Source organism: Rhineura floridana, chromosome 1 (assembly GCF_030035675.1).
Source record: "Rhineura floridana isolate rRhiFlo1 chromosome 1, rRhiFlo1.hap2, whole genome shotgun sequence".
Classification (NCBI taxonomy): Eukaryota; Metazoa; Chordata; class Lepidosauria; order Squamata; family Rhineuridae; genus Rhineura; species Rhineura floridana.
In genome coordinates, this window is record NC_084480.1 from 5,751,814 (window position 1) to 5,769,137 (window position 17,324).

The 17,324-nt window shown below is 44.1% G+C and overlaps 1 protein-coding gene across 47 annotated transcripts in view; it reads right to left on the minus strand.

Moving 5' to 3' along the window:
- Positions 1 to 17,324, minus strand: part of CELF4 (CUGBP Elav-like family member 4) — a 1,013,450-nt gene that overhangs the window by 61,661 nt on the left and 934,465 nt on the right. For 29 of the 47 annotated variants that reach the window (XM_061607360.1, XM_061607377.1, XM_061607357.1 and 26 more), the window contains one exon: positions 10,596 to 10,739. In XM_061607360.1, the coding sequence (XP_061463344.1) occupies positions 10,596 to 10,739 (144 nt within the window). The remainder of the gene's footprint in view (positions 1 to 10,595; positions 10,740 to 17,324) is intronic. The other 18 variants (XM_061607394.1, XM_061607379.1, XM_061607361.1 and 15 more) reach the window with 1 other exon arrangement.

Here is a 17,324-nt window from a genome sequence, read left to right on the forward strand (position 1 = left end):
GCGGCTGATGGGAGTGGTAGTTCAGCAACATCTGGCAGAGTGCAGGCTAGTCACCCCTGCCAGGGAGACTGTAAAGTTCCTTCATGGTCTTCAAGAAGAAGAAAACCTACCATATCCTTGATATACATTACAAGGATTTTTGCACTGCATCCCTGCGAGAAAAGGTGAGAATCTGCTCGCAAAGAGATGGGTGCCAAATGGGAAGAGGAAACGTGATCCCAAACCATCTCCAAGTATGCGAGCTTCATCTCCAAGCTTCATGCGTTTAGCATGAAGGTCTGAAGCAAAGGTCAACTGAACATGGTCAGAAACTTCCTGCTCTTGGGAACCTCATACAATCAGTCTTCCGGAGGTTTCCAACCCCGTTCAGCTGAGTGCAGTTAGAATATCCCAGGAAGATGTGGAGAACAGCTGGTGCGTATTCAACACCCCAAGACCCACAGAGGAGAATTTCTGGGGGAGAATTCATGTTGGCTCCACTCCCTAGTCATAGCCATGCAGCGTTCAGAGCTGTGAGCTTGGCTGGCACAATGAATGATGGAAGGGATTTAAAATTTGCCTCCGTCTCCAGTCCTTCTAAGACAGCTAACATTGTGAAAAGAATGTTACAGGGCCACCAAAACATGGGTGAAAATTCATTAAGGCTGAAATCCAATAGTTCCCTGGGAGAACATCCTAGGTGTCATAGGATCTGTCAGATCTCCCTCTCTGAGGACAGAGAGAAGTCCACCCTTCAAGAGGGAGACCTGAACCTGGATGCCTCCACCATGGGAGGTCTGCAGCTGGTTCTTCTCTGACATCAGAGCTCCAACATCAGGAAAGTCAGAAATGCCTCTCTAAAGTCTTTTTCAAGAGCATGCCGGGGTAAACTGCAGTTGAATCATTGCATATGATATATGTAATTATATATGGTAATATATATAAGGGTATACAATAGAGAATTATTGTGTCTGATAATTTAAGAAACTCTCTGGGTTTGGTGGCTCCCCTGCAGAATTGGGGATAAATCAAATATTTCATTTGTATGTTTGTAATGTTATCATTTTTTCTTTTTTGAACAATTATTGCAAGATTTAAAATTAAATGTTAATAGTGGGTAATTCCTTTCCTGCTGTCTACCTTGCTACATTGAAAGGGCGCAATCCATGGCAAAGGTCTTCCTACCATGTTTGGGAGTGGCTGAGGCTCAATGGTAGAACATCTACTTTGCATGCAGAAGGTCCCAGGTTCAACCTCTAGCTAGGATAGATGCCTGCCTAAAACCCTGGAGAGCCGCTGCCAGTCAGTGTAGACAATACTGAACTCAGTGGGCCAAGGGTCAAACACTCTGCATGCCCTATATTTTAATTTTATTTATTGTATTTGTTAGTCGCTTTTCTCACTGAAGTTACCCAAAGTGACTTACATTAAAACCAGTTACAAGCAAACACAACCAATAAAAACCTAAAAAAAAATCAAATACAAATGAAGGATAGGTCTACAGATCCAGCCCTAGTAAAAGAGGCCAGGAATATTCGAGACCCCACACATTAAGGGCCAGAAAATGAGATCATGTTGTGGGGCCAGGTATTACAGACGGTTATGCATAGTGCTCAAGGCTAATAGGGTACAGAGTTGTTTCTGGTTTGACTATTTGCCAAGGACTCTAACATGTTTTTTCTAATGTTATTTGTTATTTAGTTTAATTTGTAAATTGTATTGCTTTTACTGTTGTATTTTTATACTTGTGTTTATTTTTCTTTGTAAGCCACCTTGAGGGCCTTTGGCCAAAAGGCGGGGTATAAATAATAATAATAATAATAATAATAATAATAATAATAATAATAATAATAAAAAGGAAGGTCTTTACCTGGCACCTAAAGATAGATAAAGATGGCACCAGGTGTGCCTCCCTGGGGAGCGCATTCCACAACAGGGGGGCCACCACTGAAAAGGCCCCATCCTTGTGTTGCCACCCTTGCTATATGAATATCTCATTATGGCCACTGATGCAAGGCTTAAATGACAACAGGGTAGCTTTCTCTGCCCCACTCTTGAAGTTCTCGTCTAGATTAAGCAGGTCACCTGGACAGCTTCAGAGACAAAAGTGGCCTAAAGGTAGGGTTGCCATATTGCCCGGCTAGCCGGGTTTTACCCGGATTCTATGCATGCAACCTGGCGCCCGGCTAGCCCCTTACGTGGCCCGGATTCTCAGCTTTAATTAAAAAAAAAATTAAGTTTCTAGGTGGTCCAGTTCTCGAGATATACATAAAAACGTCAGCCACCCCCCTCGACTGTTAAATCTTTCTTTAAACAGTACTGTACTATAGCACTTTGTAGCTTTAACCCCGCCCGTTCAGCATTGCAGCCAATCAGGGATTGTGTTCCAGTTTCATTGACCTCAGGCAGTGTCTAGAAAACAAAATGGTGGTTTCACCCACCCACCCCCGTTTATCTGAAAATCTCATAAATTGGGTAAGTATATACATTTCAGTTTTTTTTTCCTCTTGTGTGCAGGAGTCAGAGCTTGGGCAGTGTTTTGAAAACCTTCCCAATACTTGCTTTTTGTAAAAGCAATGCTAATCCCACATGCCCAAAGTAAATCCCATTTAATTCAATGGGACTTACTTTGAGTAGACATGTTATGAATGTGCTGAAAATCAATGGGACTTTGGAGTGAATGTAAAAAAGAATTATCTTTGTGTTCTAACTCTTTCTGTCTCCAGTCCAATTTTAAAGCAAGTAGGCAGGGCTTACTTAGGTATTACAGTTTTTATTCTGTAGGAAAGTAATACTGATTTTTTAAAAACTAATACTGATTTTTCTGCAATGACCAACTGGTTTGACAATAAACTATTATATGGGCTGTATGTATTTATACATCTGCTGTGTGTGCGTGTGCATGTATGGAGTCTTTCCAACACCCCTGTGAGGTAGGGTTGGAAACCAATGCAGCGCACAACAAGAAATAAAGCCATTTAAAATCCAATGACCATAAAACAAGTATAAACAGTTGCAAAACAGTGTAAAGTGGCATGATTCGGAATGTTGGGTTGTGTGAATGAAGTTGCTTATCACTTGAGGTTGCAGTTCTGTCCCTGTTTGAGTAAGCCCCACTGAATACGCTGGGACTTGCTTCTGAATAAATAAACTTAGGATTGCACTATAAATATCTTTACAGTTTGTGTAAATAATAAATATATTTGATAGTCATGCTTATATACATATTTCTTCATTTATCATATTTTTGGTTTTTGGTTAGGAATCCTGACTGGTTGTGAGATGCTTAGTTTTTTGCCTTACTCATAGGAATCTTGTTGTGGTTGGTATGGTATTACATTTAGGAAAGTGTTACTGCCTTCTGTGTTTTTTTTTCCTATTTGCATTTCACTTATCTTTAACCTCACTCCGTTACAGCCATAGAAGCAACAGCAGCATATGCAAGATAATTAACTCCCATTAGTGATAAGAACAAGAATTTATAATTATTATTTCAATTAAAACAAGAGGCTTATCAATACTTTGAAGAGGACCAGATATTTATTTTCTTTCTGAGCCCAGGACTGGGTCTTTCATGATGCCCGGTGGGGGGGGGGAGCAGGAGAGTAGTCGATAAGACAGACATCCTGGCATTGGTAATCTAATTAGCAAGGTATGTGTGGGGCTGTTGCACACTTCCAGGCCCAGTTTCATTTTGAGTATGGAGGTGGAACCTGTGTAGATGTGGTTGAGAAATTTTGAGTTAAGCAAAGCTCTGCTTTTATAAAACCTAAGAAACATACAGATACTTTGAATGTCTGAGTGCCTGCACCAGTGGAATACTGGAGGAACTTGTAAAACTTGCTGCAACAGTATTTAGAACTGAGCATGTGGTGTGAAAGACTCCTTTTCCTAACATTTTGGCTTGTTTTTCTCCACTCACCACATCTCTGAAATATATTGTATATGTTATGGTTAACCGTGCTGCTGCCCTGACTTACTTTATGTTTGTTGCTATTTTGTGTTTTTATTATGTTTTTATATTGATTGTGTATTTTTATTGTTTTTATTATATTTGTAAGCTGTGCTGAGCTCTGTTTTTAACAGCAAAAGGGCAGGATATAAATTCTCTTAATCAATCAATAAATACTCCAGAGTGTTGGAAACTAGGCATTTAAGGCTGAAAATGTCGCTTAAAAAAAAAGATATCTCACATCTTTCCCCAGTTTTTGGTGGTAATTCCTAGGCACAAAAACAAAACAACTGGACAATCCAAATATTAATATGCAAATATTTGTATAATATGCAAATAATATGCAAATAATTTGCATAATATGCAAATTAACCTGCCCGGATTTGTGGAACTGGAATATGGCAACCCTACCTAAAGGTTTTTCTTAAGTTTCAAGTAAACAGTGTGGCAAATCACCTCCTTTCCTTCTCTCTCTCTCTCTCTCTCTCTCTCTCTCTCCTCTTTCTCTGCCTCTTTGCCTCTTTCTCTAGATTTCTAAGGTGCCAATCACCCCAGTATCTTTCAGCCAGAGGACCATAGTGGATTAAATGGGACAGAGCGAGGCAGTGGCGCTCCATTCCTTTCCTTTGTGTATGCTGCAGAGATGAAAACAGACAGAGAATGATGCAGATAGCTGGTCTGATAGAGAAAGAGGCTCCCAGCAGGGCTTGGGCCTGCTGTCACCAGATACTGGAACACACGTCTGTCATTTAGACAATTCTGAAACTCCCTGGGGTAATCAGGGCCACCCGCTTGTCACAGCTCAGTCAACGTGTGTGTGTTTGTGTAATGTCTACCAGCGTGTGTGATGCTGAAACTCCAACATTTTTCCACTGTTGACCTAATATTTGGTAGAAGGGTCTGAGGGGAAGAATGTGATGTTCCTATATATTAGTGTATATATGGTAAGTGCTGGTTATTTAGAGTATACATGGTAAGTAGTGAAAGAGGAGGGGGAGTGAATGGGCAATAGAATGCTTGATGATTGGCTGAATGTTTAAAATGGCTGACAGTATAAATGAAAGGATGACAGGTAAATCTGGGTGAATGTGAGGTGGTGAATTGTGGAATCTGGGGGGAGAAGAGAAAGAGTGGGTTGCTTGGTGGGGTTTGAGAGAGTTGTTTGCCAGGAGAGCGTGAAGAAGGAGGGAGGTGGAGTTCGGATTAGTATTGAGTAAAACCATATGCTTATGTGCCTTAAGAAGAAATCTTGTTAATCTTGTTAGCTTTGTTATCTTTAATAAATACTTAATTTGGTTTACCAAAGGTCTGATCCTTGGCTGGGGTTTCACAGACCAGAAGGGAGGGTAAGGTAATGACCAAGGCTGAAGGGGAACTGTAACAAATGGTGGCAGCGGTGAAGAGAATAACAATACCAGTATTCAGAGTCTCTGGGAATACTAGTATTGGGACGTTACTGGTGGTTGCCTAGCAGGGGGATCTGTTGAGATCTGTGCTAGAGCGGATAGGTAAACCATAAGAGAGTGCAGTCCGGACTGGTGGAGTCCCTGGTGGTGCCTAGAGACAGGCAGTAACCACGAGCAGGTAGGAACCTGACAGGGAGAGCCAGGGAAGGACGCATCACAAAGAACATGAGTCTGATCAGGAAGGGAATAGCTGAAAAATGCTGAGTAGTGTTGGCCTTTACTCATATCTACGCACACAGCCAATGTGGTGCTGTGGTTAGAATGTCAGACTAGGGTGCAGGAGATCAGGGTTCAAATCCCCACCCAGCCGGAAAGCTCACTGGATGTTCTTGGGCCAATCATACAGTGCATAGCTGAACGATGGGACTCTCTCCCCTAAGATGCAGTGACGGCCACCAACTTGAATGGAATTTGCTCCCACAAGATGCAGTAATGGCCACCAGCTTGGATGGCTTTAAAAGAAGATTAGACAAATTCATGGAGGACAGGGCTATCAATGGCTACTAGCTGTGATGGCTGTGCTCTGCCACCCTAGTCAGAGGCAGCATGCTTCTGAAAACCAGTTGCTGGAAACCTCAGGAGGGGAGAGTGTTCTTGCACTCGGGTCCTGCTTGCGGGCTTCCCCCAGGCACCTGGTTGGCCACTGTGAGAACAGGATGCTGGACTAGATGGGCCACTGGCCTGATCCAGCAGGCTCTTCTTATGTTCTTATGAATGGCTTTAAAAGAGGATTGTAAAAATTTGAGGAGGATAAGGCTATCAACGGCTTCCAGTCGTGATGGCTATGGTCTGCCTCCACTGTCAGTGGCAATATGCCCTTGAATACCTGGGAATCACAGGAGGGGAGAATGCTCTTGTGCTCAGGTCCTGCCTGCGGGCTTCCCATCGGGCATCTGGTTGGCCTTGGTGAGAACAGGATGCAGGACTAGATGGGCCCCCTTTGGTCTCATCCAGCAGCCAGGCTCTTCTGATGTTCTTATTGTCCCTTTCTCTCAGCCTAACCTACCTCATAGGGTTGTTGTGAGGATAAATGGGGCAATTGTGTACACCACCTTGAGCTCCTTGGAGGAAAGTTGGGATATAAATGTAAAATATGCAAACATACAAAAATGTCTACCTATCTGTAGTGCAATCAGAAGTTAAGAGCCTTGCAGCCCAGGGACCCTTCCGATGATAATCTAGAGAACAGTAGATGGTGGGGGCAGTGGCAGACAGGCCTGGCATCAGCACCTGGGTTCAGGTGGGCCTGCTGGGGCCTACCGGGGCAGGAATTGGTTGCCATTGTATCCTTTCTTCTTCTTCTTCTTCTTCTTCTTCTTCTTCTTCTTCTTCTTCTTCTTCTTCTTCTTCTTCTTCTTCTTCGTCTTCCCATCTACATGTCTGCAGATGCTCAATGCATATTGCCCTTTTCTACAAGAAATTGGTGCTTTTTGCCAAGTAAACGTGTTTAGCATCAGGGCAGCAGAAGCAAACTCCACATCTCATCCCTGTAATCATGACGGGGCTATGATTTAACTGAGTTTAAAATGCCAATGTGCTCATACTCAGAAATATTTCCTTTTTGAAAACTTGGCAATGGCAAACTGTTTTCTGAGTTGTTCTTTTGCTCTAACATATTAGAAATGTAGAAATAGCTTTAAAAGCATGGAATGGTGGTGGGGAGGTGGGAGGGGGAGAGGAATTGCTAAGTGTGGGCTTCATAACTGAAGCAATACATGTGGTTGTCTAAGGGGCATGCCCAGAAGACATTAAGTCCAGGGTCTAAAATTACCTGGCTGCACAGTTGTCACCTGTCCATTGATCCATGCTGTCCTGCATTTCATAGAGGACAGAGATTTATGGGTAGACACAAGGGCTTCATATTATGTTACTAGATGCTTGGATGTTGCCTATATGGCTACAATCTATACCAGGAGTGGCTAATCTGCTGCTCTCCAGATGTTGCTGGACTATAGTTCCCATCATCTGTGACCACATTGGCCATGCTGACTGGGGATGATGGGAGTTGGAGTCCAACAACATCTGGAGGGCACCATGCAACCTACTCCTAATCTATACATTAACTCTCAGATCAACACTTGAAAGCCAGGCTCTAGATGTTGCTGAACTATAACTCCCATCAGCCCCCGCCACCATGGCCAATGTTCACGGAGGATGGGAGTTGTAGTTCAGCAACTTCCAGAGGGCCAAAATTTCCCCACACCTGCTCTAGGAGTAAGGGAGCTTTTAGACAAGAGGCTCGGTGCTTATCCACATGGGAGGATTACTTTGCACTAAAGATGTCATTTCCCCCTCTGTTTTCTGTTTGCACCATCCACAGTAAGGGCTCAATGCCAGCTGCAAACACAGTGTTTTCTATTTACACTGAGGGGATCAGTCACGCAGTTTCCTATTGACCACGCCCTCTAACATTTCCACTTCTGGTTACCTGGCAACTGAACATGCTCAGTTTGTTCTACCCATTAGTTTCATTTTTTAAAAAACAACAACCCAGAAGTGCGATTATTTGTATTTTCACTGGTACAATACAGATGAAATACAAATCTTTGTTGGAGCACTGTGTTATGCTTTTGCGCACAGGTTAGGGGAAAAAAGAAAATAAAGGCAGTGTTTGCAACAACATAAAGAAGGCCTGCAGATGCGGGAGAGCAGCCTGAAGTTGTTTGTCAACCCACAAGAAATGAAATGAACGAAGGGAGGAGCAGGGAGTGGGCAACAATTGACACACCCACCTAAAAGCATCAGAACAAGGCATCTGCAAGCACTAGAGATATCGAGTGGAGATTTGTTTCCTTCCCTTTTTGTATTATCGGAGGATTGTGTTAATATGGATTTACAGGGGGGGAACTGCGTGATAGCTTCTGTTTGCCAGTAATGTCATGTGAACCAGGCGAATTAAAAGGGGATGTGAGTAGCACCAAACACACACTAAACCACCGTGTAGATGAGCCCTCAGCATCAAAGCCTCCAATGCTCATAACTAGAGCTGAATTGGGACCACAAATTGCAGAATATGCTTTTGGAATGAGACATTCCAAACTTGAAATTCATTAAACAATCTGATGCCATTTCTCGGGGCTAGAGTAAGGACTATTGGAAGATTTTTCTCCGCTTTCACTTCAGCAAGCAACTTCCTTGCCATTTGGCTAAGATCTGTATGCATGACAAAGTTAGTGGTTTCATTCCACCCTGGGCTCCTGCCAGGAGGAAGAGCAGGATATAAATCAAATAATAAATAAATAAATAAATAAATAAATAAATAAATAAATAAAATCAGCTAGCTATGCCCATTAACCTTTGTCTTTCAACAAGCCTTTCAAGTAGAGACCTTATCCCACTCTGCATCTGTGTTGGAATTGCTTTTTAAGATGTTTTTGAATTTTTTTAAAAAAATATGTTTTAAGATGTTTTGTTCTTATATGTTTTAAAGTCTTTTGTTTTTAAGATGTTTTAGAGTAGGTTTTTTTAGGAGCCAGTGTGGTATAGTGGTTAAGGGGCTGGACTACGACCTGGGAGACCAGGGCGAATCCCCACACAGCCATGACGCTCACCGGGTGACCTTGAGCCAGTCACTGCCTCTCAGCCTCAGAGGAAGGCAATGGTAAACCCCCTCTGAATACCGCTTACCATGGAAACCTTCTTCCCGGGGTTGCCATAAGTCGGAATTAACTTGAAGGCAGTTCATTTCCATTTTTAGAGTGTTTTTAGTGTGTGGGTTTGGGGTTTTTTTGCCGCCTTGGGCTCCTTCTAGGAGAAAGGGTGGGATATAAATTTAATATATAAATAAATAAACTTCAATGGTCTACTCTGAGTAGGAATGATGTTGGGTTCAGCCCTGAACATGTAAATGTACACGCAACAACTACATCAATCCATTCCCTGCAATCACCAACCCTGAGTATTGGGTTCATTTAAATGTCACATGCATCCTTTCCCCAGCCAAATCTCCTGTCTCCATCCCTTCCCTTAATTTCTGTAGGGAGTTGCTGGTGGCTGTCACAGCACTGTGGTCTCGGGGCAGACAACAGCTTTGAGGAGGAGAACTGGCACACCCTTCTAGTGCATACATTGGCCGGATTGGGAAAGAGTACCACCAATCTCACCCAATCAGTGTAACAAAGGAAAGAAACAGCCTGTGATACAGTCTTTCTGCAGTCTGAAGTCATAAAGACCTTTCCGGGCTGCACCACTTCAACCTGAGGGTAGGAGAAGGTTCCCATGTTTAAATGCTCCTGTGCGTACATGTTTACATTCAGGGAGAAAATTCAAGTTTCCCTCTGGTATGTTAGTTTTCTACACGCAAGACTCTTTCTCATACGTGTGGAAGCTCTCATATATGCAGTTCCTCCACACCTGATGTCTGAAAGGGCTATACCGTTGCTCTTCAGCCATGGGTCCCCAGATGTTCTTGGACTACAGCTCCCATCTTCCCCAGCCAGCTTTAGCCACTGTTCAAGGGATCACGGGAGCTGTAGTCCAACAATGTCTGGAGACCCCAGGTTGAGAAACACTGGGCTATACTCTTCCTACTGGTGCTGGGCTGAAATCTGTCCCCCAGGTTTGTTCTCCTGCAAAAGAAGCTTCCAGTTTCTGCCCCATTCTGAAATGCATTTTAGAATTTCGGTGAGTGGGGTGCGGGATTTTGAGGTGGCCAAGGATGGTGCATGTATTTTTATTTTCCAGCTAATATTTCTCCAGCACTCTGCAGCCTGCCTGGCTGCCTGCGCTTGCTGAGTTAGAAAAGTCCCACGGGAGCACTTAACATATGAGGCCACCCTGGGCTTCGACTGAAGACCAGCAGCACCTGGGGAGTCTGCAGAGTGCAGACCACTGGTGAGATAATATGCAGAATGAAAGGACACTTGCAAACACCCTTTGCCAGCTCAGATATAAGTTAGGTGTGATAAAACTCCTACACCTCGCCCATGAGAATTTCACATTTTTTTCTCTCTCCTCCTTGCTAATTTTGGAATGCAATTTATTGTCTCATTGACGAATAGAGAATGGTTAAAAAAAATGGACAAATTTTTGGCACAGCACTAGTTTCTGCACATTTGCTGTGGTTCCTTGAGACCCTGGGTGAGGATGAAAGAGTTCTTTTCTGTCTTGGGAGTGCTCGTAATGATGAGCTGCCAGACCTCTTACTGCACAGGTGCAGCTGATGAGCAAAGCCCACCCCAAGCTGTATCTATACTTACTGCCTGTGCGTAGGCACCATACGCTCCAAACTGTATAGCCATTGGGTTGAACATGCCCATCTGCCCAGCCATTTGCTGCATGCGCCTCATCGTGCGCTCCTTGTCCGTGTCCGCAAACTTGACCACAAGGCTCGATGAGGCCCCCTGTAGGAAAGGAAAGAAAAAGGAAAGGGGGGGGGGAGATCTCCCATTAGTGAGTTCAGTTGGCATCTGTGAAAAGCACCAGTGAACCTGCTGCCATTTGCTTCCAGCCACTGTAGAGGCAGCTGTCCATCTGTCAACATGACTCTTTGCTACCTAGAGGAGAAAGCATTGGCTTAGGTTAGGACAGTCTTCCCCAGTCTGGTGCCTTCCAGATATTCCCAAAAGTGCCAGCTTTTGGGGGGAGAGGAGGAATGCTATCCTTTCACAAGCAAGAGGACAAAGACAATACTTGCAAGAGCCCAAATAGTGTTTACATTTGATCATGTTGTGCATGTTGAGGACTGCAAGGTAGAAGCTGTCTTCTGAAGAGATGCAAACACATGGATTCCTCATCTCTGTACGATGTGGGCTGGTAAGCATAATGTTATCTGGCAGGTGTTGGTCATTTAAAAAAAACAGATGTGGGCATCTCCTACGAACACCATCTGTGTCTCACAATTTCTCACAATCCCACCTTCATGACAGCTACTGGAACATTATCTTCTCTTCATAGAATCCCAGAGCAAGAAGGAACCATTTGGGCATCAAGTCCAATTCTCTCTGAGAACCAGAACACCTGCAGAAACATGTCTCATTCAATTTATTTATTTACTTATTTATTTATTAAATTTGTTAGACGCCCATCTGGCAGGGGTTATCCTGCCACTCTGGGCGATGTACAATAAAATACAAATACATTCCATAAAAAACATAAGCAGAAAAATTAAAACTACCCCTAGAACTGCAATCTAACAACCTAAACCACCTCCCCAGCCTGGTTGAAGAGCCAAGTCTTCAGGGAACTGTTCACCCTCTTTTCCATTGATGAACATCCTTGGATAGGCCAGGACATGACCCAGGAAGTCAAATGGCCAACCCTCCTGCCTTGGCACCTGAATGCCTCTGATTGACTCCTGCTACATCCTGTTAAGGAACTTCATCAGGTCCTATGGGGAAGGGCCATAGGTCGGTTGTAGGTAGAACATCTGCTTTGCATGCAGAAGGTCCCCGGTTCGATCCCTGGCATCTCCAGGTAGAGCTAAGAATGTCTCCTGGTGAAACCCAGAAGAACTGCTGCCAGGCAGTGTGGACACTACTGAGCTAGATGGACCAGTGGTCTGATTCAGTATAAGGCAGCTTCCTGTGTCCTAAGAAGGGGTAGCATTCCACTTCTCTTGCAACTGAGGATGTTTAAGGATGTTGTGGCACTCTAGCCAATTTGATTTCTGGATACTGAGCTGTTTCCAATGCAGTGATCGCACAAGAGAGTTCTCCACCTCCCCCCCCCACACACTGCAGCTCTCTGTTAGTCCAAGCTGTCTCTACTCAATTTCCCCTGATTCTTCCACGCACCATAAGCTTCAGCCTATTCAGGGCCTTTCTTGAGGATCCCCCCCAACCCTCAGTGGAGGCTTGGCATGGAGCTGCAGTCAGGAGGAGGAGGAGGAGGAGGCAGGAACACCCCTTTCCATTAAGTGTCCTGTATTAAGTAAGATGCATTCAGCCCTGCAGTGGATACAATGCATTCTTTTCCATTCTCTCTGTCTGCAGTACTCTCTATCAGGACAAAAGTATTGGCAAATGGATGTGTGAATTCTTGCTCAAGCTAGCCAGGGTTTAGAATGGGGGAAGTGCATTGGAAATGCACATCTGAGTTGCATCCCATTGAAAGCAGAGGTCAGCATCTCCATTCAGCTGTGCATTGTGATGTGCATATTTCTTAATGCCCAACCCACAATTCCTAAAAGCAAGGATAGCTGAGATGCTGTACAGAGCGTCCATAGATATTTGGAAGTCATGGGGTGTCCAGGGAAAAAAATACGGGGAGAAAGCAATTGTCCTGCCTGTGACTTCCCCTTGGGACATCTGGCTGGCCACTGTGGGAGCCAGGATGCTGGACTGAGTAGGTCTTTGGTGAGGTCCACCAGGGCTCTTCTTATGTTTATAGAAGCATCACACTCTACAGAGATAAAAAGACAGTTCTTGCCAATCCTTAAGCAATTCCTTCCTGATTACTACAAAAGCCCCCCTAAATCTTTTCAGTGGCCACCTGAACCCATTTGCTTTCCCATGTGCAGCAGACACAAATATGGATCTGGATGTCCACATGTACTGTGATGCTCATTTGGGCCCTGGTGAGCTGTTTGATTGGTCTTGATGAGGATTGTGATGTAATCTGGGGCCATTTGTTATTGTTCACAAAACGTTGGTGACTTTCCAGAGTTTCCTCTCCACAGTACAGGTGAGCTACGGGCTTTGACCCTCCAGATCTCCATTTTACCAATGGGTGCACTTCTTTAAATGCTTCCCCCTCCTTATCTCACAATCCAACGGGAATAAGAAAATGGATTTGCTCCAAACCACTCATTGCCCCCAAAGCACATGCAACAACAATGGCACCAGAAGAAACAGGAGGGCAGCCATGTCTCTCCCCTCCTGTACAATTCCCACTGGGAGTGAGGGAACATCATCAAGTCCCATCACTCCCAGGGGGACTTGCTCCTTGTGCATTCAAAGTGTGTGGTGCAAAGGAGCCCCATAAGCTAGCTTCTTGGGCTGTGGGTTTCTGGATAACTTATTATAGATATTTTAAGGGGGAAAAGGGAGGAGTTCAAATCATCAGCATGTGGCTCAAGCCTAGTTTTTTCTCTCTCCTCAACCCTACGTCCAGTGTTGCATGGGCACACAAACACAGTTTGCATTGCTAGTAAATTCAGCAGTGCATCACTGCCTGCTAGGCAGAGCTCAGGATGCTTTATCTGCATTCTGTTTTATATGTATTCAACAGCCTCTCCAGATCCACAATAATCAAGCATAAAGAGGTGAAGGATTAACATGCTAAGGAAGCCAATTTTACCCTGTGTGGAAGTCTCATAATAAGAACAATGTTCCCTGGATTAACAGCATATTCTGGGAGGAAGAAGCTTTCATTGATGACAAGTTTCTCTTTCTCCCCCCCGCCCCTTTCTCTCTCTCTGACCTGTCACTCTTTCCCACTCTAATAAATCTATAACCCACTTGAACAATGCAGCAAGGAACAAGGAAGTGAAACAAATGGTTTAGCTAAACAAAGGAAGAGAGAGGGGGATGCTCTATTCAAAGATGCAGGACACTAAGCGTGAGTTATTATAAGAGCAAAACAAGGCAAAGAGAAGGATCACCTCCAGTCTCTGTCAAGTTGTTTGATTCATGCATGGAATCGAGTCTGTTCCTTAATCTCTCTCTCTCTCCGTGTACCCCCCTCCAAATCACATGTTGCAGGTATTGATCCTTCTGCAAACAGTGCTCTTAATTACACTTCATTGACAAATGAATATTTTTAATGCATACATTTCCCAGTAATTATCACCAGAACTAGTCCTTAATTAGATCTCAAGATTCGTTTAATTAATCCTGGACCGAGAGCCTGTTTGGGTAAAAGGGATCTAATGATCTCAACCTGTCTGCAAAAATGTTGGATGTTAAAGCCACCTCCTGCAAGTCAGGTAGCCAAAAGGTGGTGTGGTGAGCTGCTTGCAGTTCCTTTTCTCGGGTACTAGCACAGAATGCCAAAAGCGTACACATCTTGGTGACAACGGATTGCCATGGGGGATCTAGAATGCAGAGCTTTTAAAAAAATCCAGCCTTGGCAACTGCTCTTATTTTCTGTGCTCCAAATGAACGGCATTCAGCAAATAAGTGTATGCATTTATTTAATTGGGGGATGTGTGACAGATTCACTCTTTGCGAATTCCAATACAAACCGACCTGGACTGCACCTACTGGACTACTGTATGAAATGGAACTTCGCTATCCACTGGATTTTGCAATTTTCTGAATTTTGTCTCAGCTCAAAAAACAACAACGTGCATTTAAAATGCAGTTCAGTGTAAACAAGTGTAAAATGCATATTTTGAGAGAGAATAGATTTGGAATGGAAATGTGCACGCTGTGAGAAAATGCATTCAGACACACATGTCAGCATGGGGATTTAAATTCTCAGACTAAGGTGGCACTGGGAGAGAACAAGCTTATGAATGAACACATGCAAAAGTGACCCAGACTAGAAAAAGACTGACTCATTCATAATTGCAGACCCTTAGATCGAGACTAGAAATCAGGCTTCATCCCCATTCAGGGATTAGTGTGGTAGGCTAGTTTCTACACCCCCGCCCCATCCTCCATCCAGACAAGCAGGGGGCATTATCTGAGTTCAAGGACACATTCCATCCAGGCAAAAATTCTTGAGCTGTGAAGCAGGGCCAGTGAGGGGAGTGGCCTGGGGAGAGGAGGTGTGGCCTTGGTAGAGTTCCTAGGGCCATATAAAAAGGTCCAGAGGGCCACATTTGGCCTCTGAGCCTGAGGGTCCCCGGCTCTTGATCGACATCGAATCATAGAATCATAGAATAGTAGAGTTGGAAGGGGCCTATAAGGCCATCGAGTCCAACCCCCTGCACAATGCAGGGATCCAAATCAAAGCATTCCAGACAGATGGCTGTCCCGCTGCCTCTTGAATGCCTCCAGTGTCGGAGAGCCCACTACCTCTCTAGGTCATTGGTTCCATTGTCGTATGGCTCTAACAGTTAGGAAGCTGTTCCTGATGTCCAGTCGAAATCTGGCTTCCTGCAACTTCAGCCCATTATTCCGTGTCCTGCACTCTGGGACGATCAAGAAGAGATCCCATCCTTCCTCTATGTGACAACCTTTCATGTACTTGAAGAGTGCTAACATATCTCCCCTCAGTCTTCTCTTCTGCAGGCTAAACAAGCCCAGTTCTTTCAGTCTCTCCTCACAGGGCTTTGTTTCCAGGCCCCTGGTCATCCTTATTTCCCTCCCCTGAACCTGTTCCAGTTTGTCTGCATTCTTCTTGAAGTGTGGAGACCAGAACTGGATGCAGTAGTCAAGATGAGGCCTAACCAGTGCTGAATAGAGGGGAACTAATACTTCACGCGATTTGGACACTATACTTCTGTTAATGCAGCCTAATATAACATTTGCCTTTTTTGCAGCCACATCACATATACACTCATGTCCATAGTGCTTGCCAAGTAAATTGGTGTATCTTAAGGAAAACAACAATTATGTAATATTGTGTACTGAACGATGACCACCTGTGCAAAGTAGGTGCTTCTTCACACAGCACATAGTGAAACTATAAAATTTGCTCCTTCAGGAAGTAGTGATGGCCACCAACTTGGACAGGAAGTAGTGATGGTCACCTACTTGAATGGCTTTAAAAGAGGATCAGACAAATTCATGGAGGAAAAGAGTATCACCGGTTACTAGTCATGATGGCTTGGCTTTGCCAACCCTGCTGGAGGCAGGATGCCTCTGAATACAAGTTGCTGGAAACCACAGGAGGGACACGTGCTCTTGACCACAGGTCCTGCTTGCAGGCTTCCCACAGGCATCTGGCTGGCCACTATGAGAACAGGATGCTAGCTGAGATGGGCCCCTTTGGCCTGATCCAGCTGCAGGACTTTTCTTGTGTTCTTTATTTTTTATTTATTTATTTTATTTATTATTTGATTTATATCCCGCCCTTCCAGCAGGAGCCCAGGGCGGCAAACAAAAGCACTAAAAACACTTTAAAACATAATAAAAACAGACTTTAAAATACATTAAAGCAAAATATCTTTAAAAGCATTTTTTAAAAGCTTTCAAGACATCTTTTTTTAAAAAAAGGTTAAAAACATGTTTTTTAAAAAAGGTTTAAAAACATATTAAAAAGCAATTCCAGCACAGAGGCAGACTGGGATAAGGTCTCTACTTAAAAGGCTTGTTGAAAGAGGAAAGTCTTCAAAAGGCGCCGAAAATATAACAGAGATGGCGCCTGTCTAATATTTAAGGGTAGGGTGTTCCACAGGGTAGATGCCACCACACTAAAGGTCCGCTTCCTATGTTGTGTGGAAGAGACCTTCTGAGAAGATGGTATCCACAGGAGGCCCTCACCTGTTCTTATTCGGACAGTGCACACACACATAAATCCATAGACTGTGGTTTGGAGATCAGAATGAAGGCCAAGCCTCAAAGTCCACACAAACCTTTGCATCGACTCCAAGTGATCAAGTTCCCTGAATGGTGATGAAGTCTCCTTTTCAGTATTTGCTTTTGTAACAGACCAGTTAAACTTGGAGCTTTTCAAACCCCAATTGCTCTTAGCCTGGCAGGGCAGGTTAATGTAACTCCCTCGCCTGTCTTCCAGCAGCTGGTTATAGATCGCTCCCTTTCGTCAGCTGAGCTTGATGGTCTCCAGCCTGGGACCAGAAGGGGAGGATAAAAATGGAGTCACAATTGCCCCGCGCCGTCCTCACTTTGTAATCCCTAATGAGAGACCTCGGTGGGAAAAAACTAATTTCCCAGCCTGTCTTGAGGTGTGAAATAAAGTTCTTCTTGAAAATGAGAGCTTGACAGGTCAGCGGCAAAATTTCATATTCACAGCAAAATAAAATATCCATCCATTGATATTTCATTAAAAGCCACGAAAACAGATCTGCCCGCCCCACCCACTCTCTGCCCTATTTTCATTCCCACCTCCCTCCCTCCAGCAGCACCGGCTGTGCCAGA